The sequence below is a fragment of the Polypterus senegalus genome, chromosome 2, assembly GCF_016835505.1.
Source record: "Polypterus senegalus isolate Bchr_013 chromosome 2, ASM1683550v1, whole genome shotgun sequence".
Lineage (NCBI taxonomy): Eukaryota > Metazoa > Chordata > Cladistia > Polypteriformes > Polypteridae > Polypterus > Polypterus senegalus.
The window spans coordinates 134,179,314-134,204,924 of NC_053155.1; the positions used below are offsets into that span (position 1 = coordinate 134,179,314).

The 25,611-nt window shown below is 38.8% G+C and overlaps 1 protein-coding gene across 1 annotated transcript in view; it reads left to right on the forward strand.

The window, feature by feature from the left end:
- Positions 1-25,611, forward strand: part of LOC120523388 (transmembrane protein 255B) — a 208,394-nt gene that overhangs the window by 16,727 nt on the left and 166,056 nt on the right. Inside the window, exon 2 of the mRNA XM_039744663.1 lies at positions 9,999-10,141. Coding sequence (XP_039600597.1) covers positions 9,999-10,141 — 143 coding nt within the window. The remainder of the gene's footprint in view (positions 1-9,998; positions 10,142-25,611) is intronic.

The window sequence follows — 25,611 nt, forward strand, 5'->3', positions numbered from 1 at the left end:
ATGTGTGTTAACATAATGCAAAAATAATGGGGGCTAGGATGGGGCTGTCAAAGTTTGGGAACTGTCGTTGCACAAAGAGGAAATGCTTCAAGATATTAAAAAAATCAAATCATATTGGAAAATGGTGTCTGGCTTTCTGTGGAAACAGAACAACAAAATTAGGATTGTACCACTATATCTGAAAAGATTATCTTTATGAAAGGTAACAACTGAAAACCAGAAAATTCTGAGCACTGAGTTCTTTTGTGAGATTTTGGAAAGTAGCACATAATTGGGGCATACAAGCATTTCATGATTCTGTGGAGATCCGAAATAGCAGTATGGTGGGAGGGCAGAGCGGTTACTTTTGTTGGGTTGTTAGAACCTTTCCCAACAAACATAGGGCACTAGGCAAAGGAAGAACAAACCCTGTACCAGTCCACTGCAGCACTTTTAACTTTCCTTCTAATTATTTCATTTGATTTTTCCTCAAATTATTAACACAAATACTAATTCAATTTTCAATTTTTGTGATAATATAGTCCCATCATCTTGACATTGACTGGCTTTGTTTAACGAGTGGCAGAAGCTGTAACTAGAAACAAAAATCAAAAGGCAACCAGGGGTTGATAGATTGGGTGAACCTTCATTAAGAGCTGAATCAAGAAATGATCTAGTAGTCAGGAAGAGAACCGCTTAGACATAGACATTGTGAAGGTACTGAAAACTAGAGGAGTCTTCAGAAAAAGTTGGAGGACCAACCTTGCAAACCCATTTAATGTTAGGGTCCAAAAAAGAGAACTCAAAATAGCACTTGTTGGCGTCACACCAGAAACTAAGGCGTTCACATTGCATACTAGCCAATTTGGATTTTCTAATGATACTGCTTGGTTAAGCGGATCAGGGGACATCCAACAAACAGGGATACTGCTCCTGATCTGATGCCATTCCTTCCAGGGATATCGATATTTATAGTGCGGGACTGGAACTGAGAATTGAGCTTTGGTACAGACAGGGTGGGTTTTAAAGTTTTAAGGAGGAAGTGGCGTCTTCAGGGGTGGAACCGGAAGTGATGTTAGAGGGCCCAGGTGGAATTTCCTGCATTTTGTCTGCAGGGAAAAAACGAGAATGGTTCAGTGCACTCTGCCACCCCCTGGTCCAACCGAGGAATATCTTCTATCTTTAGTTGTCTCCCATGCACACGTGTGTGACAACAGCTAGCATGGGCACCCTCTCTTGTCCTATAATAGTATTGCTATTCAACAGAATCTGGTGGGGTATCCTCATGCACCCATACATGACAAAGTTTAATTCTTTATTTATATTTAAAATTGAAATTGGTTACATCAGCAACACCTTGGATGATGGCAGCCATGTTACCAATTTTATGGGAAAACCAGAGTGATGGTAGCACTAACAATCTCACCAAAAATACAGCACAAATAACGTAAAATATAGCTTCATTCAAAAGTTTGGACACCCCTTGTTAAATAACATATTTAGCTGTTATTTGAAGAAAAATCTAGTAAATAATATTTTGACAACAAAAAAACTAAAACAATATAATTTGTGTGAAAACACATGATGAAATTAAAAAATAAAAAACAATACAAATGCAAATGTGACATTTGCAAGAGTTTGGGCACCCTTTCAGTTTTAAGACTTCAGAATTTATTAGGTCATCAGCCCTTTCAAGAATTCTCATTAGGAATTGTAAACTGATGCCAGTTTCTGAGCTTATTAACTTTTTTAGGACAGATGTTGACTTTTGTGGACAGCAGGGGTTGAGGGCAGAGGGGTAGAGGATGATAATCAGCTGTGATCGTCGACAAAACTCACTGTTACATTATAGGTAGACTATTTGCTAGGAGGACTGTCAGACTCATTGATTTGATATCAAATGTGTGTGAGTAGCATAGAGTTAACGACATCTAGAATGGCATCGACATCAGGCAAGACAGTGAAGTGAATGCACAAAGGAAAATATTCTGTGTACTATTTTTTTTTTTTTTGTGTATTATCGCTGAGTCAGACTGATTTATCAAACTTTGATTTGAATGCAAGAGATCTGGAAATTGAAAACGAAAGACAGGTAGCTGTTTTATTTGCAGAAAGTGCCTTTCAGTTTATGAATGTACATACCGTAGAGGCTCTTGGAACAAAAACACAGTGACATTTGTCATAAATAAGTATTTTGTGTTGATTTATGTGTGAAACCATTGCTTTTTAGAAAACTGAGTTTTTTGGAAAAAATATGCATCCCTGGGAGAAAAGAAAAAAAAAATTGCCCTAAAAGAGTTAAATTCTTTGGTCTTCAAATGTTCAAACACTCAACATCCATGGACTGTAATAAGCAAATGTTGAAGCATCTGAAAATTAAACTAATAAATGCCTACAAATAGGAAAAAAGCTATAAAAAGATATCTGAAATTTGTGACTAACGTAAGTTGGCCAGGAGTGTTGAAACCTTTGCATGGAACTCTGTAAATATTTAAAATAGTTACAGAAAATCCAAGCATAAAAACATAATACTAAATGTGCCAAAATGGCTTCATATAACAGTAACTTGCCACAAAGTCACTGACTTCCCCATTTCCACATAGAAGTCATGTAAGAATTCCATTGGTGGGTCTGGTAGACCAAGTGACATTTTCTGGTGGTGATCAAGAGCCATTCTTTAAATGAGCACGGCTAGTTTACATGTGGGATGCTCCTGGTAGTTGCTTGTCTTATCACTAGCTAATGTTCGCTGGTGGTCCACTCTACATGTATAGCTGACATTCTGTATTTCTGTTCCACTGCTTGTGTCATTCACATACCCTGTCTGCTCCTGACAACACAATTGTTTGTCCTGTAGAGCAGCATCTATTCAATAATTAGTCATGGTTATTCTCAGCTACTACAAACTAATGGTCCTTACGCAAACAAAAAAAATCTAGGATCTATACTAATAAAAGGCAAAGCCCTCACTGACTCACTCACTCACTCACTCACTCACTGACTCATCACTAATTCTCCAACTTCCCATGTAGGTAGAAGGCTGAAATTTGGCAGGCTCATTCCTTACAGCTTACTTACAAAAGTTAGGCAGGTTTCATTTTGAAATTCTATGCGTAAGGGTCATAACTGGAACCTATTTTTTCATCCATATACTACAGTATAATAGACTTGTGCTCGATGCCCGTGGGAGGCGGAGTTACGCCTCCCACGTAATTTAGTGCCTGCCCATATAAGGCCGTCCGTCAGCAGCAATCCAATAGAAACACTGCCGCTAAATATTCACGGGTGAAGGACTGTGCTTATGCAGAGGAAGATTAGATGGTCAGGGTGGTGTTTGGCACAAACTCAGCGAAACTGCGAGAGAAACCTTTAAGTGCCGGGTCTTAGCTAACATTAAATACAGCCGTGGGGTGGAAAAAGTCAATGTCCCGTTAAAGGAAGACAGTGTAAAAAAACCCCGTACATGCAGTCTGTCACGTCTCAGAAAAAGAGGAAGACGAGCTGTTTATTGATGCAGTAAGAAACAAATCGATGAATGAAACCTGTTATCTTTACAACGATTGACAAACACGGAATGTAACCTGAACACAACACATCCTACAAATACGAACCTGATTGAAAGAAATAATGATAATCAAATCCTTGATGACAGCAACACTCATAACACTTACAAAACAATTACTGTATATTGACAATCATGTTACGTTATTTTTAGAATGTTCCCTTTTCTTTTTCATAATTTCTTTAACACACTACTTCTCCGCTGTGAAGCGCGGGTATATATATATATGTATATATATATATACCTCGATCTACATACGCTCAAATAGACAAACCACACGCCATAGCGCAATGGTAGGGGCTTCGCCTCTAGCACTGAGGTTTGATTCCTGAGAGGGGGGCACTAAGTATGTACACGCGCTTCCCAATTCATTTTACCCTCGCATCCCCTTGGTTTGAGAAGTATGAAAAAATATGCGGTTAACGCAGAAAGACAGATCACCAATTCAAGCTTTATGAATAATGGATACTTTATTCGCCATCAATGATTGTTTTGGTAAAGCCATACTCAGTGTATTCATTAGATGAACGGTAAAAAAGTAAGGGCGAGGGAGGATGACTTATTGAGGCATGCAGGCTGTAGTGCGTGTCAACTCTATCTGAATTGCGCGATCACATTTGAAAAAATATATCTTTTCAAGTTCTATTTAGTCCATATGTGTCAAACTCAAGGCCCGCGGGCCACATCCGGCCTGGTGTGTAATTATATCTGGCCCGAGATCATTTTATATACTGTATTATTGTTATTAATGGCCCGGGGATATGAAGCGCTGGTAACACAATAAACTACAGATCCCATAATGCAGCGCTTCAGCTGCCTTGCCGAACACTTACCGCGTTAATCAAGTCTAGCTTATGATGCTGCAAGTTATTGCGAAGCTAGCCCACACGATGCCAAGAGAAAAGTTGATTCTGAACATAGAGCCTTTAAAAACCGATGGGAGGCTGAGTATATGTTTACTGAACCCGTGTGTCTCATTTGTGGAGCTAATGTGGCTGTAATTACAGAATTTAATCTAAGACGGCACTATGAGACAAAACATCAGGATAACCTGAAAGACCTGAATGCAATGCAGAAGATACAGAAAGCAGAAGAGTTAAAAAAGAATCTGAAACTTCAGCAGACGTTTTTACCCGTGCACAATCACAAAGTGATTTCAAGTGAAGCTACTTTTATGGGAGACACAAATGCACCAGTGCAACTTGCCCCACTTTCCCTGTTGCCAAGTAATGTTGAACCAAGTCGGCACAACGGTGTTCCCAAATACACACTTTGCTGATAAACTGAGCGCACTGAGTTCGCACGGCGCTTTGGTGACTTTGAAGAACAAAAAAAGAATTTTGAGTTGTTTCGCAACCCATTTGCCGTCGATGTGGAAACTGCACCTGTGCAGATTCAGATGGAGGTGATTGAGCTGCAGTGTAATGGCACACTGAAGGCAAAGTATGATACTGCAGGGCCTGCACAGTTTATTCACTCCATTCCCGCAGAAATGCTCCAGCTCCGTCTACATGCGGCTCGAACCTTGTGCATGTTTGGTAGCACATATCTGTGTGAGAAGCTCTTCTCAGTGATGAAGACTAACAAAACAGCACACAGGAGTTGCCTCACTGATGAGCACCTGCAGTCCATCCTGAGAATCTCCACAACACAGAACATCACACCAAACATAAACTAACTTGTTGCCAAAAAAAGATGCCAGGCGTCCAGCTCTGATAAAATGACATATGAGCAAAGACAACTGAATGATTTGATTTGTTATTGCTGAAAAGAACACATTTTATTTATATTTCCAGGTTTTGTTATGCACCATGTTCATATTTGAATTTGTATAATTTTGACAGGATATATTTTTATGGAGAGCAAAATCTTTTGGGATATTTAAAATTTAAGTTTATTTTTTATATAAAATTACATAAGAGTAAAGAAATTTGAATGTTTGTTCTTTTAACGTTTACTTTATTTCTAACTTGTATAATTTAGACAGGATATATTTTTATGGAGAGCAAAATATTATAAGTTATTTAAGGTTTGAGTTGATTTATTCCAGAATAATATTCCTGTCTGTTTTTATTCATATTTATGTTCAAAAAAGTAAAGTTTTAAAAGTTTTAAAGTTTTAAAAGTTTAGTTTTAGTGTGTTCAATAAATGTTTATCCTGTTCGGCCCGCGACCTAAAGTGTGTTTTGGATTTTGGCCCCCTGTGCAATTGAGTTTGACACCCCTGATTTAGTCGACACAATATCTTTGGTTGGAATGTAAGGCTAATTTACTCTTTACATTTGTATGGTGAAGAAAAATTTATGCAATGATGGCTACATTTAACTTCCATTCCTACCAAAGATATTTCTGTCGACTAAATAAAAATTCCTTCTATTTAAAATTTAAATAGAACTTGAACAGATACGATAGTTCATAATATCCACACAGACTTGCACGTAAGAGCGGGAGTCATCCGTTTTAACAAACAGCGTATTGCACTGATATGGAATAGCCTGCCCATTTCATTATTTAGGAATGGATAAATAAATTAAGATTTTGTACAAATAATGTTTTTCATTTTTCTTCTTTGATGGATTCTGCCACGCCCAGCAACAGTTGCTCGCACCCCAAAGAGTGTATATATATATATATATATATATATACAGTGGTGTGAAAAACTATTTGCCCCCTTCCTGATTTCTTATTCTTTTGCATGTTTGTCACACAAAATGTTTCTGATCATCAAACACATTTAATCATTAGTCAAATATAACACAAGTAAACACAAAATGCAGTTTTTAAATGATGGTTTTATTATTTAGGGAGAAAAAAATCCAAACCTACATGGCCCTGTGTGAAAAATAATTGCCCCTGAACCTAATAACTGGTTGGGCCACCCTTAGCAGCAATAACTGCAATCAAGCGTTTGCGATAACTTGCAATGAGTCTTTTACAGAGCTCTGGAGGAATTTTGGCCCACTCATCTTTGCAGAATTGTTGTAATTCAGCTTTATTTGAGGGTTTTCTAGCATGAACCGCCTTTTTAAGGTCATGCCATAGCATCTCAATTGGATTCAGGTCAGGACTTTGACTAGGCCACTCCAAAGTCTTCATTTTGTTTTTCTTCAGCCATTCAGAGGTGGATTTGCTGGTGTGTTTTGGGTCATTGTCCTGTTGCAGGACCCAAGATCGCTTCAGCTTGAGTTGACAAACAGATGGTCGGACATTCTCCTTCAGGATTTTTTGGTAGACAGTAGAATTCATGGTTCCATCTATCACAGCAAACCTTCCAGGTCCTGAAGCAGCAAAACAACCCCAGACCATCACACTACCACCACCATATTTTACTGTTGGTATGATGTTCTTTTTCTGAAATGCTGTGTTCCTTTTACGCCAGATGTAACGGACATTTGCCTTCCAAAAGTTCAACTTTTGTCTCATCAGTCCACAAGGTATTTTCCCAAAAGTCTTGGCAATCATTGAGATGTTTCTTAGCAAAATTGAGACGAGCCCTAATGTTCTTTTTGCTTAACAGTGGTTTGCGTTTTGGAAATCTGCCATGCAGGCCGTTTCTGCCTAGTCTCTTTCTTATGGTGGAGTCGTGAACACTGACCTTAATTGAGGCAAGTGAGGCCTGCAATTCTTTAAATGTTGTCCTGGGGTCTTTTGTGACCTCTCGGATGAGTCGTCTCTGCGCTCTTGGGGTAATTTTGGTCGGCTGGCCACTCCTGGGAAGGTTCACCACTGTTCCATGTTTTTGCCATTTGTGGATAATGGCTCTCACTGTGGTTCGCTGGAGTCCCAAAGCTTTAGAAAAGGCTTTATAACCTTTACCAGACTGATAGATCTCAATTACTTCTGTTCTCATTTGTTCCTGAATTTCTTTGGATCTTGGCATGATGTCTAGCTTTTGAGGTGCTTTTGGTCTACTTCTCTGTGTCAGGCAGCTCCTATTTAAGTGATTTCTTGATTGAAACAGGTGTGGCAGTAATCAGGCCTGGGGGTGGCTACAGAAATTGAACTCAGGTGTGATACACCACAGTTAGGTTATTTTTAACAAGGGGCAATTACTTTTTCACACAGGGCCATGTAGGTTTGGATTTTTATTCTCCCTAAATAATAAAAACCATCATTTAAAAACTGCATTTTGTGTTTACTTGTGTTATATTTGACTAATGGTTAAATGTGTTTGACGATCAGAAACATTTTGTGTGACAAACATGTAAAAGAATAAGAAATCAGGAAGGGGGCAAATAGTTTTTCACACCACTGTATATATATATATATGACAGCAACACTCATCACTCACAACAGTGACAAAACAATTACTTTGACAATCATGTTACGTTATTTTCAAAATGTTTCCTTTTCTTTTTCATTACTTCTTTAACACACTACTTCTCCTCTGCGAAGCGTGGGTATTTTGCTAGTCTATATATATAATTCACTAAGGGCATGCAAGACGCACGCAAGACGCACGCAAGACAGAGAGCCCCGCCCGACAAATGTAAGACCAATGGATACGCACAACAGAGCCCCGCCCGCCTACTGTAACCCTCCTCCCGCGTCCACTGTCGCTCTCGAGGCATGTGCACTGCCTGCTCATGTGCCCGCACGCAACAACTCACCAAACACAGCCTCAGTCGCTTTCGTCTGTGCTACAGTTCACATACAACTCTGAGCCACGTTGACTTTTCATTGTTCTTTTCAGTTCCGGCTGCTTTTCTATATATACAATCGACCAAGTTGCCCGACCTTGGGGTACGCACGACAGGGCCCCGCCTGCCAACTGTAACCCTTCTTCCGCGTCCACCGTCGCTTTTGAGGCATGTGCACTGCCTGATCATGTGCTCGCACGCAACAACTCACCAAACACAGCCTCAGTCGCTTTCGTCTGTGCTACAGTCCACATACACCTCTGAGCCACGTTAACTTCTCATTGTTCTTTTCGGTTCCGGCTGCTTTTCTATATATATAATCGACTAACTTGCCCGACCATGGGGTATGCACGACAGAGCCCCAACCGCCCACTCTAACCCTCCTCCCGCGTCCACTGCTTGCTCATGTGCCCGTCCTCAACACGTCACCAAACACATCCTCACTCACTTTGGTCTGTGCTACAGTCCACATGCAGCTCTGAACCACGTTGACTGTTCACGTTGATAATTATGCGGCGTATGCTATGCCGCAGGTTGGCTAGTATGCTTTAATTCTGTAAAGCAGCTAACAAATATACAAAATAAGAACAAGTCAAACTAGAAAGCTGCTACCTAATTTTATCATTGACCATATAGATTAGCATGACATGAATGGTTTGTCATTGCTGCAAAGCTCACCACCTTAAAAAATGCAAAGAAAAAAATAAATAAATAAATGCATCCATTTTATTTTTTTACTTTTCAACAGTGCTCCAAAAAACTGTAATCTGTGCTGTACTTTAATAGTGTGTTATGAAACATAGACTCTAGCTAACAGCTTGGAGAAATTGATTCAGTATATGAGTGCATACTCTTGGAAATATAATAGTTCAAAGAAACAATGCACATTTTCTCTTATATTTTAACAATAAGATCTTGACGGCTATGCAAATGCATATTTATAAATAGGTTCTCTCTAATTCACATCTCAGATCATGGTGATGCTGAAGCAAAAAAAAAAACACAGACAGACATGATCACTCCCACAATGTATTATTAAGCATTATAAGTTGAGCCATGTTTAAAATGTCTAATAAGGCTAATTAAATGAGATAAAATACTGCATTTGATGTGTTCTGCTGTTATATTTTACCATGTTGAAAACATATGTGCAATCTATCAATAAAAGACACTATGCAAAACAGATTTGGCACCCCAAACAAGCCAATACAGTATGTTCAAAATACAGCAGGAGTAAGATGAAGTCAAATCTGCTGTGCCTGATCCAGTTCAGAATTACAAGGGTAGATTCCCAGCAGGATTAAACACAATGCAAACATCATCCTTGGGCCGGTTTGCTGGTTTATCATATGACACACTCATACACACACACACACACACACTTATACAGACTCACTCATCATGGGTCAATATGGAGAGAGAGAATAAAATATGAGCAAAAGAGTGATGGGAATGGAAGTACAGGAGAAGAGAAAGCAAGAGAGGCCAAAGTGGAGGTGGATGGATAAAGTTAAAGAAGATCTGAAGGAAAAGGGCTTGACTGGCGGTCAGGACCAGGCTGTTTGAAAAAGGTCGATCAAGCACATCAACCCCACATAGAAGTGGTACAATATCGGTTCTACATTTCTTGCATCTTCTAAGTTTATGTTGATTTCTCATATTGTTATATTTAATATTGTATTAAAATGTTTCCAATCCTGTAATGCAACTTGTGCTGGTGTATACCATTCACCATGTTTTATAAAATGAAGACACATTGGCTGATTTATATAATTCCTCAATAATTCTCTGAAAATAATTGGTCTGTTTCATTTCAGGACAATTTTCAAAGAGGAAGAGGACTGCTTTATGGTTCACGGTTTCTCTCCTGGTGCTCTCTTTTGTCATTTTAGTGGTGGGTGTGACTTCTGCCACACGTACAGGGAATGTTGCAGTTGCTGGATATTACCCAGGGATCATTGTAAGTATAAATATTATTGTATCTTTTAACAAATGTAGAAACTAGTCTTAACTGTCCAATTCCTGGTCCTGTGTTTCTACATAAGGATTGTGGGGAGCCAAAGTGTGCCCTGGTTACAAGGGGTACAAGACAGAAACAAACTCTGAGTGGAATTCAATTCTATTCGTACGTAGGCATGTAGACATTGTCAAAAAGACCTGCTGAAGTTCATACTGAGCATCAAAATTGGTGATTTAATTTGATTTAAGTGACTTTGAACGCAGCATGGTTGTTGGTGCCAGACGAGTTGGTCTGAATATTTCAGAATCTGCTGATCTACCTGGATTTTCACCCACAACAATCTCTAGGGTTTACAGAGAATGGTCAGAAAAAAGGAAAATATCCAGTGAGCGCCAGTTCACTGGGTGAAAATGCCTTGTTGATGCCAGAGGTCAGAAGAGAATGTCCAGACTGGTTTGAGCTGATAGAAAGGTAATAGTAACTCAAATAACCACTCGTTACAATTGAGGTATGTAGAAGAGCATCTCTGAATGCACAACACATCAAACCTTGAACCAGATGGGCTACAGCAGCAGCAAACCACACTGGATGTCACTTCTAACAGCTAAGAACAAGCAACTGAGGCTACAATTCGCACGGGCTCTCCAAAATTTAACAATAGAAGATTGGAAAAACGTTGTCTGGTTTTATGAGCCTTGACTTCTGCTGCAACATTTGGATGGTAGGGTTAGAATTTGGCATGATCAACATGAAAGCATGGGTAAGGAGTGGGGTATATTGTCTTGGCTCACTTTGGGCCCCTTAGTATCAACTGAACATTGTTTAAATCCCATAGCTTATATTGTTGCTGCGTGATAATGCGGGTTCGCTGCATGCTACCATCTTGCTTCCGGGAGCCCTGAACCTGACACCGCCGGTAATGTTACCGATGAGCACTGCAGTGAGGCACAACATAGCAAGGGGATGGTTTAAAAGTGCCAAGGGCTTTTATTAAAAATCAATAAACAAAACAATGTTCAAATAAATAGTGCAGTGCCTTCCAAAAAGTCATTAAATAAATAATCCATAAAACAAGTGCTGAAGTAGAGGTTAAAAGCACCATAGAAAAAAAACAATTCTTTAAAACGACGACAAGGTTAAAACAATGCTGGAAGTAGTCTTTTTAAAAGCACAAAGCTCGGTGTCTTTTATCTGGCGGCTCCCCTGCTTCTCCCATCTGGGCCTCGCAACAGGAGAGTCGTTCTTCTGCAGCAGCTGCCCTTCTCTGCCTACTTCTACTGGTTAGTTTGCCTCACCGATCCCTGGCTCCGATAGGCTTCACCAAACTGCAACTTGGGATTCCCAATGACCAGAATTCTCATGCTGGGGAATCCACGTCCCAAGTCCCAAGTCCTGCTGCCTTCCCGGCCTTACGAAGCCAGCCATCCTTCTTAATCGGTCACCCCAGCTCCTTGTTCACTCAGCTGGAGTGACCGCTTCCTTCTGCCCCACCGAGTGTCGGCCAAACACCCTTGCTTGGGCTCACTGTCCAGCTGCCTGCCTGCGAGCGCTCGCTCGCTCACACCAGTTCCCTCTCTCCATACTACTTCCTGCAACTTCCGTCTCTCTCTATTTTCTTTCTTTTCCTGTTTTTTCCCTTCTATTTATGAAGAGGACATGGCATCTCTAGCAATCAGCAGCTCTTGGGAACAATTACGGATGTGGACGGTTTCTCACCTGTGCACTGGAACTGCTTCAGCCTCTCAACCACCATACCCCCTCGCTAAGCTGCAAGCGCAGCGATTATTTATTTAAAACTGGCCTCTTGACGTGAGCTGTGGACCCGCTATACCACATTCCACTCCCCATAAGCCTCCAGCTGCACAGGAAGGCTCCACGCCACTGCCAACCTTGTGCAACTGGCGGCACAAGTCCACAGCTCGGCCACACTACAACAACACTGCACTAAAACAAGCACTAAAGCAAATCCCACAATAAATCCAACCCAAGCCCTCCTTCATAAAAATAGGACATATAGAATGAGAACTCTTAAATGAAAAATAAAAACAATCAATAAATAAATGTCCATTATAAAAAGTTCTGTCCTTTAAAAATGTCCTCCTCCGGCTTGGGTCCGTGGGTTCTTTACAAAAATCTGGCACCAATCCCGCTTGCTGCTCTGTCTCCTCTTCTTCTGTCCCCACAGCCAGCTCATCCCACCGCTGCCACCAAATGTGACGATGCGGGTTCGCTGCATGCTCCCATCTCACTTCCGGGAGCCCTGAACCTGACACTGTCAGTAATGTTACTAATGAGCACGGCAGTGAGACACAACATAGCAAGGGGATGGTGCAAAAGTGTAAAGTACTTTTGTTAAAAATCAATAAACAAAACAATGTTCAAATAAATAGTGCAGTGCCTTCCAAAAAGTCATTAAATAAATAATCACCGCACTCGTGGCTTAGCGAGGGGCATAGTGGAGTGTGGCAGAAGCGGTTCCTGAGGAGTTCGTGATGTGGGTGTTTCTCACTTAAGTGCACAAGTAAGAAATGGTCAGCATCCATAATTGTTCCCAGGAGCTGCTGATTGCCACAGCTGCCATGTCCTCTTGATAAAGAGAAGCATGAGGCGGCTAAGGGAGAAAAAAAAAAGAACAGAAAAGAACGGGTGGTTGCAGGAGAAGGCAGGAACCAGGAGGAGAAAGCCGGTGCAGGAGAGCGAGCAAGTGAGTGAGCGTGCAGCTGAGCAGGGAGCCTGGGTGTTTGGCCAACACCCGAGGAGCAGTCATGGTGGTCGCTCCCACTGAGTTTATTGTGAAGAGCGGGAGTGACCAGAAGGCAGATGACTCGCTGCGTAAGGCCACAAAAGGCAGCGGGAGTCGGGACTTGGGACGTGTAATTCCCAGCATGGGCGCCCTGGTCACTGGGGAGCCCAAGTCGCTGTTTGGAGGAGCCTACAGAGCCAGGGGTCGGTGAGGCGAACCGATCAGCCGAAGCAGGCAGAGCAAATCAGCTGCAGCAAGGGTGGCTCCCATGGTGCATAGCCAGGAGGGAGAAACAGAGGAATCACCAGCAGTAGGAATACACCGTTCTTTGTTTTAAAAGGCAACTTCCAGCCATTATTTTAACCTCGTTGTTTTAAAGATTATTTTTCTAATGGATTTTATCCTCCACTTTTCACCTGTTTTTAATGGATTATTTATTTATTGAAGATTTGAAACACTGCACTACTTATTTGGACACTGTTTCTTTTTGTTGTTGATTTTAATAAAAGCACTTTGCACTTTTGCACCATCCCCTTGCTATGTTGAGCCTCACTGCTGTGCTCATCAGTAACATTACCAACGGTGTCGGGTTCAGGGCTCCCGGGAGCAAGATGGGAGCATGCAGCGAACCCGCATCGTCACATTTGGTGGCAGAGGTGGGATTTCTGTGTCCATCCTTTTCGAACTGCAGTGTACCCATCTTCTGATGACTGTTCCCAGCAGGATAATCACAAATGTCACAAAGCTCAGATCATCTCAAACAGGTTTCTTGAACATGACAGTGAGTTCACTGCACTCCATTGGCCTCCACAGTCACCAGATCTCAATCCAATAGACCACCTTTGGGTTGTGGTGAAATGAGAGATTTGCCTCATGGATGGGCATGCAACAAATCTGCAGCAACTGGTCAGTATGGACCAAAATCCCCAAGGACTGTTTCCAGCACCTTGTTGATTCATGCCATGAAGAATTACGGCAGTTCTAAAGGCAAAATGGGGTCTTACCTGGTACTAGCAAGGTGTAACTAATAAAGTGGCCGGTGACTGTACATGCTCACTGAGCTCCACCTATTGGTCACCTATTAACATTACAGTATGGTGGTATACCCTGGAATTAAACTTAGGAAACCAAAGTGTGTGTGGGGTGAGAGGCATATGGGGAGGTTAATGTGATATGCTACATTTCTTCACCACCTATGACAATTTTAATTAATAAAAATGGGCTTTTTTAAAGATTCTTATTATTATTTTATTATTTATGAAGCATTCTTATTATTATTCATTGGATGGCATAAAATCTCAGTCTAGACTCTTTTCATGTGTAGCTCCTAGCTGGTGGAACATGCTGCCCACCTCCATCTGAGCTGCTGACTTCCACAGTGTGCTTAAGAAGCGATTGCAGACTCTCCATGAATATTCTAGGAATATTAGTCTAATTGATAATGGCTTTGGTAGGTTACTGTAACTAATGAAAGATGAACAAGCTTTGTGTTTATGTCTGTTTTAGAGCTCTTCATTTGTGACGATCCATTTGTAACCTGCCCTGTAACACTTGTTTCCAAACAGACCCCAAGACTGATGCTTACTCGGTTAGGTTGATCTCTTTTGCGGCTCGCTTTGGATAAAAGTGTTTGCTAAGCAAATAAAAATAAATGTATTAAAGTAAGCAAACAAGCAAAGATGCCTTTTTTTGCTAAAGTGGGGCTGGGAAGCTAATAATAATAATTTGCCACAGACAATTCTGCTGCTGGTCATAAAACTACTATTGATGAAATGTATGAAATTATCTAATAACATAATTACATTTTTTTTCTAACATGATTTATTCTATGCACTATATTTAGATTACAGATTAATGACATGGTTCTTTGATTTGTGAAATTCTGCTCACCTTTTAGGAAAAAATAAAAGCTGGCAATTATTACTTCTGTTTAATCAACTTCCTATAACCAGGAAGCCTGTTGTATGACCTTATTGGACAATTCTGGAGTAGCCAACCCAATGGCCTCTACTTGCCTTAATTTCATATGTTGTTATGACAGATGGCACACTGGACACAGACTGCCAAATGAATCCACCTTGTCCATTGTGGGCTGTTAAAATGTGTAATTGCTGAGGCATTTAGTGGCAGAGAGCCATGACAGTACAGTGCTGACTGTGGCACAAATGCAAGAAAGGACACTCAGTTCAAGACTAGATTATGTAAAAAGCACAATTGTTCATAACACCAAAAGCGTTTGAGAATGTTCACTTCACTTTTTGCAACTATAGCAAAAAACTCACTTTGTGGAAAGGCCTTAGATGGGGCCTACACCTCACCGCTTATGAAGGCACCTTACAACAAGGTGTCACTCGCTTATAGAGTCCCGTTTTACTCTTTTCTAAGGTGTATTCATCTTCATGTGTGCCTGTCACATATAATGTGTAAAACACCTACCATGATCGCCATGTCTTTCTTTCTTTCTTTCTGTACATATGTCAGTCAAACATTTTGTTTAAACTTGGTACACATCTTCTACAAGAAAATATGTTGGGAAACTTTCATTGAGCCATCTCAAATAGTGCATAAATTTTGAAAATTTCCAAAACTGCAGTTTAAACCCGAGGTCGCCAACTTCGGTCCTGGAGGACCACCGTGGCTACACGTTTTCAGTATAATCCTTTTTCTTAATGAGTGACCTGTTTTTGCTGCTAATTAACTTCTTTTGAACTAATTTTATCTGACTTACTCTTGAAGACTCAGAACTCTTAATTGTTTCATGTTCCTTAATTAGCAGCCAAACAATAACGAGATACAAAATGAGCCAGAGCAGGACCAGCAAACTGTGATCATCATGCAATATCTGAAAATAAAGACAGATGAAGGTCTCAGGAATGTTGATCTGCTCAGGTCCACAAAACGTTTTAACGGAGCTCTTAGAAAAGAGAAAATCAGCAATTTCGAAAATGTCTGCCATTGCATAATGAGAGAAGAAAGAAATCTCAGAATTAAAGAACTGGTTTAATTAATGACAAGAACTGGCACCTCATTAGGCAACTGATTGGAGTGAAATTGTTTGGAGTTTGAGGCCCTGACATAGTTGATCTTCTGCTGGCTCACTCGCTTCACATTTCATTTCTGTTTTGGGTGCCGTTTAAAGAAAGAAATGAAGCAATTCAGAGGAAAGATGAAGAAATTCAGGGGAACCAATCTTAAAAAACAAGTCAATTAAAATGAATTCAAAAGAAGTTAATTAGTAGCACAAACAGGGCACTCTTTAAAAAGAGGATTAGAATGAAAACCTGCAGCCACAGTGGTCCTTCAGGACCGGAGTTGGTGACCCCTGGTTTAAACGATGTTAACAAATTTAAAAAACACCTTCTGCGCAACCCATGATTAATTTACTCTTTCAAGTTTACAGTGGATATTTCAACATGCAAATTTTTTGCATTTACACATCCAATGGCCTCTGTTGACAGTACAACAAATCCCCAATATAACTTACTACAATACCAGAAGGATCACGACTTTGATTTTTACTCTCCACCTGATATTTCCTTTTAACAAACTTTGTTTTTATGTAAACTGCAGTTTGCCATAGATGTTCCACAGCCAAAAACTAACAATAGTGAATCAATTGATGTAATTTTTGCATTACCTGCCTTATTTCCAAATGGATGCAGGGTGAAAATCCGGTTGAAGTACTGATCAGATTGGGCAGAGCCATAAAGTGTTAGGTGGAGTACGCTTATAGTATACATGAATGTTCTGGGCATGTGCAACGCAGATTAGGTAGTGACATCCCCGTCCAACATTGGCTGGTTCAGCTCTGTTATTTCGTGCTGGTGTTGCATAACATCATGGGGTACTGGGACAAAAAAAAACTTTGCCTAGCCCGGTTGCATGGTAAACTTTCTGGGAAAAATTTTGATGAAATTCACTGATCAGCACTAGCAATTACATTCTGTCAACACTGTTATTTTTTAATATGTCTCATTGTAAACACTTGTTATTTTTGTCTTTGATTAATCAAATAAAAGTTTAACTTTTTCCAACTTTCAGAATAGTTACTAAGTCCTCAAATACACCTTGATATTATAATATGCATACTTAACATTTTCAAACTTATTTTTATTGTGATTGATATCTTTTTGTAGTGCCTTTTTGTTTTTGTTTTTTTTATTTTGGGCTTATACACTGGCAATTGATCATGCTTGTGAATTTGCTCCATTTTACTTCCAATGAGTTAATGATATCTTCATGCAGTTTTTGACATGTTTTTGAAGAAGGTTACTCTTGACTCACACCTCCTTGAGCTGTCACAAGTGATCCTCATTTCCCCAAGGCTAGACTCGAACAGAAGGGATTTCCCAATAAGGGGTGTTTGTTCACAGTGACCTGATATTTGGACCTTAAAAGGAATAATTAGTGTACACTTTACCAGATAAATGCAGCACACCAACAGCTTATTAATTTGCATTTACTTCATCCTATTTTACAGTTCTGCCAGGTCAGTTATCCTCTGTTCTGTTATGCGAAACTTGGTTATTAAGCATTCACCATCCCCCTTACTTAATCATTCATCATTCTCTTTTCTATATCAAACTGTAGATCAGGAATTAATACCTAAAAGTCAAATACCATCATTGGGAGCGTTCCCACATATGAGCTCGAAACCTGTGCAGCTGCTTTTTTGGCAGCACTGCCATCTGTTGATTTTCCTGATTAATTTGCTAATCTCACTGTACAGCATATAAAACATCAACCCATGTTAATGCAGCCATTTGTTGTTTCTCAGGATATACAACATGCCATAGCCAAACAAATCATAAAAATGACTAAGAAAGCTGTTTTGTAGTCCTTCTACTGTTAGTTACTGGAAAGAAATATTAGGAACTCAAGATCCGCATTAATTTACCAAGTCATCTAATTTAAGTGGGACTGCTTAATAAATTGCATGAAGTTATCTTAGGTTCTCCATTATCATCAGGGAGGCTGTTGACATTATGTGGGTACAATGATTAAGAACTTAAGCTGTTTCAATTCAAGAGTAAAAAATATGTATTACTTTCCCAAATTCACGGTGTTATGAATAGTGTTGTGTTTATAATTTTTTACTCATTTTATTATCTGAGAATCTGTACAAGTAAACACATTTTGTTTGGCTGTAGAATCCATTTGTGATTATTGTTTTTTAGTTGGACCTATATTTGACAATGTTGTAAATATTTTGCATCTTTTTTCAATGTCATTTTGACCTACCTGCTGGTGCCACCATTTTATTGAGTACTTGTCCATATGTTTCTGTGATAAACTGTCCAGAGGTTCGTAATGCAGAATGTCACTAACACAACAGGATTAAAGGTTGACATTGTGCATTTTTGAAATATGGATAACCAGTAATGGAGCACTGCACAATAACCTGAAGTGAATACACTTGACTTGAGCATTCATAATTTTCATACTCTTTCTCTGTACATTTACCATTTGTTTGCTGAGAAGCTTCCTGAGCAGCTCTTCTTTCCTCCACCCTAGCAGCCCGCTTCCTCCTTTCTTTTGTCAGCATCTTTTTGTGTTAAAACTGATTAAGTCAGTGTTTGTGTTGCAATTGCTCAGTATGTGTTCTTTAATTTTTCCCTTAAGCTGGCACTTAAGTCTTCAATCTGCCTCAAGAATAATTTAAGATATGAAGAGGTAGGGGAAGTGACGGCGAAGTTGGTAGGGACGAGAACGGTGCCGTATGCATGCACCGCATGGCCGCACTTAAGAGTGGATTCCACAATAAAATAAAATACAATAAAATTAAAAAGAGGAATAACCTTGGAGATTAATCATTACCCCTGAAACGGACAGTAGAAGTCACGTAGTATATGTGTACCAAAGTTCAGGTCAATGGGTCAAACGGTTTATGAGATACAGGTGATTTAAAATCCTGGACAGACAAACAGACAGCCATGGTACCATATTATATAAAAAGATACTTTTGAAGTTTGCAAGTGCTTTTTGTTTTGCTTTCTCTTGTCTAAAAAAACTGGCAACACATTTTTTAAACAAGTTTCTGGTTAGTGTTTTTGATCTGACATTTTGGCTATGTACTTTATTAGACTTCGACATCAACATTTCATCGTCTTATCTCTGTTTAAATATTTCTACCCTCTATTTACTTGAGTAGAACACATGGGTGGCATAAAATGTGTGTTCTGTTTAAAAGATAGAATAATTAAAATGTATTTTAATTTATTTAGCACATAGGAATTTAGGTGTGTTTTTGACGTTTACAGAATTTGCTTGTTTAAGTCAACATCACTGTATCAGGGTCTCAATAGATAATGCTCTGATTGTTTTATTTAATTATTACTGTTGTTATTTGACAGAATGTCATTTAAGAATTCCCTGTTTCATTTTTATGTTTGTTTTTATAACATTTTATTGTTATTTCTTTGATATCATCACTGTGCCATGTTGCTTAGGGCTTTTCTTGAGAGGCAAAGTGACATTCATGGGTGCTGCCATATTGATAGCAATTATGGCTGTTGCTGTTATGAATACCTGATAAGTGCTCTGAGATGGTTAGAGTACAGAAAATGGCCAGTGGATGGTTAAAGCAATAAGTTTGCAAGAGTCAGAAAATCAATGCACAGAACAAAACTCTGTCATCCAGATTTGGCCCAAACTAACAGTAATTCTCATCTTTGTTTTTAAAGAAAGGATCTGATGCTAGGTTATCAGGTATAGTGTGCCACCATCTTAAATAGGTGAGACATGATGATACAAAAATATCAGGGGACCAGCAATCATCCTAGTGACTGCAAATAACATGGCAGTGTGAGAAAAAAAAATCACTCAAAATGTCACAGAAAGGTCGTCATTGTCAGAATGATAAAAACAAGAATGATACACCCATTAAATTATTCCAAAAATAAGACAAATCGACTGTAAGAAAGCCCAAACACAAATTCACTACAGTTACTAGCTGTGTGCAGCTATAAAAAAATGGTGACACACACTTTGTTTTGCATTCTCCAAAATGAAGACCACCCGTAACATAGTGCTGAAGTAACTCAAACGAAAAGAGAAGAAAAACACACAAAAAACACAGGTTCAGCTTGGTAATGACTTTGTTTATGATATCAATCAAATATTTTATTTATGTATTACTTTGGTAAAAAAATGTTGCTTGATCCTTGTCTATATACATGATTATTCTCTTGATTAGTCAAATAAAAAAGAAATATACATACATCTTTTTAGCTTAAATAGATTTTTAAGTTAATTTTGTGTACTTCCAGTCCTGGAAATTGGCAGTCAATATGTGCAAAGATTAAGGCAGGACCAAAAAAATGAGAGGATAATTGTTGTCACCGAAAGGGAAAGATGTGTAAAAGCCAAAAAGTCAGTTGTCAATCACCAAACCCTAAAATGATACTATTTAATACCATTAATGCATTTATTTTGTGGTTTTCTGACATGAAGCTTATTTTTCATTGTAACTTTGATTGAAAGAGTTCAATTTTATTCCCTGTTTTGATTTTCTTGTTTGCACTACGCTATCAGGGAGTGTCGCATTAATCATGCTTGTGTCATTATAAGTTTGTGATGAGTTTACCACTCTCTGTTCCTCAGTGAATACAATACAATACAATACACTTTATTTATGTATAGCCCAAAATCATACAAGAAGTGCTGCAATGGGCTTTAACAGGCCCCTCCTGCCTTGACTCTCTAAGAAGATAAGGAAAAACTCCCAAATAAACCCTTGTAGGGAAAATAAATGGAAGAAACCTTGGGAAAGGCAGTTCAAAGACAGACCCCTTTCCAGGTAGGTTGTGCGTGCAGTGGATGTCAAACAAAGTGGGTAAATACAATGTAATACACAGAACAGAACACAAGTAATCCTCAATACAATATAATAGTGTAATAGAAATATTACAAGTACAGAGCAGAATTCAACACTAGATGATATTACATAATTTGATTTGCATTTGAATGCTCAACGCACTGATTTTTATAGTGTAGTTTGCTGCTTTCTGACTTTGTTTTGCCTTCAACTCCCAAGAAACATATTGCCATTTGATTCTTGGTTGTCTGTTTAGCTTTTCTATTCCTAACTATTATTTTGTCTAATTAAGCATCTCCTGGGGCCTCATGTAGAAATATGCGTACGTACAAAACAATTCAAATGCATAAAACTGTGTGTAAGCAAAGTTATACACACTTTCCCTTTATAAATACTAATCAACGTGAATTTTGATGCACATGTACATACCTACAGCCCCACCATGACTCCTCCCAGAGTTTCAGTTATTTGAATATGCAAATCAATATAAATAGCCCCTTCTGTTTAGTGTTTTCCACAATGTGGAAAAAGAGAAGAATTTCAGATAATGCAAAATGGATGTCCAGCTGAGTGAACTGGAGGTAAGAAAAATGTACTAATTTTGTGGCTTACACAGTGATGTAAGCAACAAAAAAGGCACAGCATAGTGGAGGCACTCAAAAGTTCAAGTTCAGAAAGTCACACAGTACCCAGAATAAAAAAGAACTGGTCAGTTATCAAAGTTGACGTTGCTGCAGTTAATGGCGAGAAACACATATCTCAGCAGAAGCCACCTTTCATTTTCAAGGGTGCACTACACACTGCATAAAATTTTCTCCCTTTTGAACTCAAAGATTTCATTACTGAATTCTTTAGTTTTCCTGTCTTATCTTATACTTTGGCTTATTTTCATTAATAAAGAAAACTCATTGAAAACAGTGATCTCAGAGAATAGTGTATTGTATTAAAGAGATAAAATTGTTACTGTCTACTTAAAGGCTGATTTAATATTACTGTCTACTTAAAGGCTGATTTAATAGTGTAACAGCAATTTCAAACAGCAAACACCTCTGCCATAATTCCATCAAAGTTTTGATCAATTCTGTTTACCGAAATAAATTTATTGGATTGGACTATAATGTGGTTAGCCTTCCAGTCCAAAAACAGCTCCTTATTGCAAGCTTGAGCTATGATACATGTTTATTGAGACATTATGTGATACTTTTGCTGGTGCGACAGTGGGTAATATACCCACCTCACAGTGCTCAGATCTCTTCTGGTGTATCTATATGTGCACTTTAGTCCATTCTCTCACACATTCACTGTCTTTGTGGAGTTCAGTGTTTAAGGACAGGGGCAGTACATTAAGAATGTACTCATCAATGCCATCTCACAGGTCTAGGAAACTGCAAGAAACTGCCATCCTGATAACTTTGGAGGTTGTATTTCCAATGTACTGTATTTGAGAGAAGATTCCAAAGACAGACTTTCATGTTTAAGGACTTTTCATTGATGCTCTGCTTGTCTGTTTTAAATGTGAAACTGTTTGCCCTGTGATGGACCAGCCTTTTACACAGTTTTGGGTTCTGATGTATGTCAAGTGGTGCTTGTAACTCTATAATGATAAAACAGGCTAAGAAGTATATAAAAGGGACGTTATTCAACACTTAAGTGGATTATTGACTATGCAGGCAACAGGCCACCTTAATCACGCATCTTAGAATTGCATTGTGATCACCATCACTGCAAGTCTTGTAATGCATGTATAAAACTGGTTGCAGAACATCCGTTATCAAACCTGTACTGTAGGTATATGATTAGGTATAGATGAATGGCACCAGATGATTCCTAACTACAGTGCATGTGGCTACATGTGGTGGTCCAAACTCAATCAAATTAAATTTTGATGGTGCAGATTTTATTGTTTACATCCTTGTTCATGTCCATTGCTATGCCTTGGAACATTGTACACCAAGAGATGTACGAGTTTAAATGGACCTGGCCTTCTCTGTTGGCTCAGTTACAAACTCCTTTGATTATTACAAGTTTTTGGTTTCAAGATCCTGTGACTTTTTTCTAGATTCCCGTTCTTGTTTTGTTTTGTGCTTGAAGTCCAATTTTTGGTAATGTCCTTATGCAGTGTTCTGTTTCAACTGGGAAATTGGAATTTCTGGGTTCCTAGTTGGAATTTTCAACTGGAACATCCTCAAAAGTCAGATTTCCTACTCGGAAATGTAGGGCTGGTCTGTCAAGTCTAAGTTTGTTCAACTTCAGATTATGCTGTCAAACCACAAACTTTAGTGAAAGCTGTAGTGTTACACTGCTTATTATCACTTCTGTCTATCTGTGTTTAATTAAATCAGTTGTACACATAGTACTGTCCAGCCTCTATCTGTGCACATGATGCTATGGAGTTTGGAAGTGCAAAATACTGTGTAAAGCGTTATTCAGTAGTTGTTTGTATTCTGAAGCAATAAGCACAACAAATGTTTTCTGAATTTTTTACTGGAACAAGGACAACTCGAGTGTGATGTCATTCCCAGATCTGACATCTGACTTCCGAGGTGCAGTACCTGGAATGCAACATTAATCATACTTTGCCACCGGCCTTCTTGAGTTCCTGTCTGTTTTGGATTTATGACCCTTTTTACTTTTTACTTTTTATTAGTAAGCCTTATCACTGTTGAGTTCCATAGTCATGTTTTTTCATGCTGTGGCACTATGGCCTAGTAAGTCAGTGGTTCAGTCTCAATCCTGAGAAGCCTATGTAGCTGCAGGTTCATGTCCTAGTCAGTTTAACCATTAGTGACAAGCAGAGTAAATAACACTGAATGCTCCGAAAGGCTGCAATTCCTTCATGTTGTATCCACTAAGGTGCCCATTAGTAAACAATGGTTTAAATAACAACACATGGAAGAGCAGCGTGAAAGTCATGATGATGATAAAAATCTTAAAAAACAAACATAAATACGCCAGGTTATCCCCACGTGACATACACACTTGTTGTATTACAATAAAATACTTAGCAAACCCAATTTTGTGACTTCTGGCTTGGCTCCGAGATATAGAATCTTGGAAATAATTGCTTGGTTAATAAAAGATGAAGTCCAAGGCAAAGGGCAAATAGCAAGATGGTACTCCATCTCAGCTGGTTGAGTGCATGACTCATGTTGTAACCAGAAAGTCAGAATAGCTGTCGTTGAAGCCCAAACACTGACCAGAAATTTAAGTCAGAAGAACAAGTGATATTAATCATAAATTGGAATTAAAGAGAAGAACTTTATCTACAAACTGAAATGATGCTAATAGTGAACAACTTTTACGCCATATTTTCACTTACCTTCTGGAACCATACCTATAGCGACTGGCCATCACATCCAGGCAATAGTAGCACAAAATGGTGGCGTCCACCAGAAAACAAAATGATAGCATGGTAAATATTGGACAATTTGGAAACAAAAATTGACACTGTAAAGAAAGAAAATAATGAAAAGAAATAAAAAATACCCTTTAAGGATTTAGCTTCCTTGGCACCCTTGTTGCGTAGTTAGTGTTGCCAAGCTGCACACCTTGATGGCTGGATTAGGTTCAAGTAACCAGTCCGTGAACACATCTGCCTTTGTGTTTTCTTTTGTTCTGTTAGTTATTTGCATAGGATGTAATTTACATTTGTATTAATCATTACCATATATACTCGAGGATAATTCCTCCCATGGATAAGTCGGGACTTGATTTTACCATATAATTTCTGGTATTTTATGATGTCGGTAGTATAAGTTGAATACGGAAAACTCACACTATTGATCCAAGATATTATGATATGCTAGCACCCACCTGAGAGAGTAACCACAAAGCGCACTGCTTTTTCTAAGCATTTTGCCTATGTGACCACACGGTAATACCCGAAGTATCCCGAAGCAGCGTTTGCTCTGATTTGTGTTTTTTGTATCTCACACCCTCATACACATTTATCGTAACAGCATCCCTTATCTATGATGGAGCTTCAATCAGAAGAAAATCTGAAGCTGGTTTTAAATTAAACGTCGTTGGAAGTAGTGAAAGAAATTTGTAACTGCACTGCCAAATTCAATGGGTCTGAAAAACTAATGCGAGATTGGAAAAAGCGAGAAGATTTAAAAAAATAAATAAATAAGTGTCACATTTTTGAATGGGTGTATAAATCGGGGTCTGATTTTATGATTGATTTTTTGGTTTTCAAGACTTGACTTATGCATGAGTATATACAGTACTGTTTTTAACTTCTCTTAAAAACAGGAGTCTTCTTGTTCTTCTTGCGTATTTATTCCCAATTTTATAAGGGGTTGTTATTTTTTTCATTTGACTTTTCCAACAGAGGTTTTTGTTTCAATGCCAGCTCTCCCCATGTATCTAGGCTTGGGACCGGATTCAAAATGGAGGTTGGATTATTAGAAACAGGAATAAAGGTAGAATATACCCTTTTAAAAGCATTTCAAATTTTCTCCTTTGATTGGTAATAATAAAATCACTAAGAGGATATGTTCCATACTGAGTTTAGGATGACATCCTCAATCAGGGGGAGTTGCTAAATAATGATATTCTGGAAAAATAATAATAGTAATATAATTCTATATAATAAAAAATAACTCAGCAAAATAATAAAATTCCCCATACTTTCCAAATCCTCATACCTGAAATCCTTTCCCTGCTCCCCCATGCACTCTCATCATTTTTCCCTTATACAGTAGCCTCAGATAACATGGGTTACATGACAGGGAAACATCAAGTGAAGGCTGAAAGCATCAATCTCGATGATTGCTTCACATCCCAGGAAACCCGAGCAGTGAGATGCTATGTTAGACGGATATCTTGTTTCTTCTTAGATATGTCATTTCACCACAATGTTGTCAGGAGTCAGCTTTGGTATAAATCTGCTCTTTTAGGTATTTATAC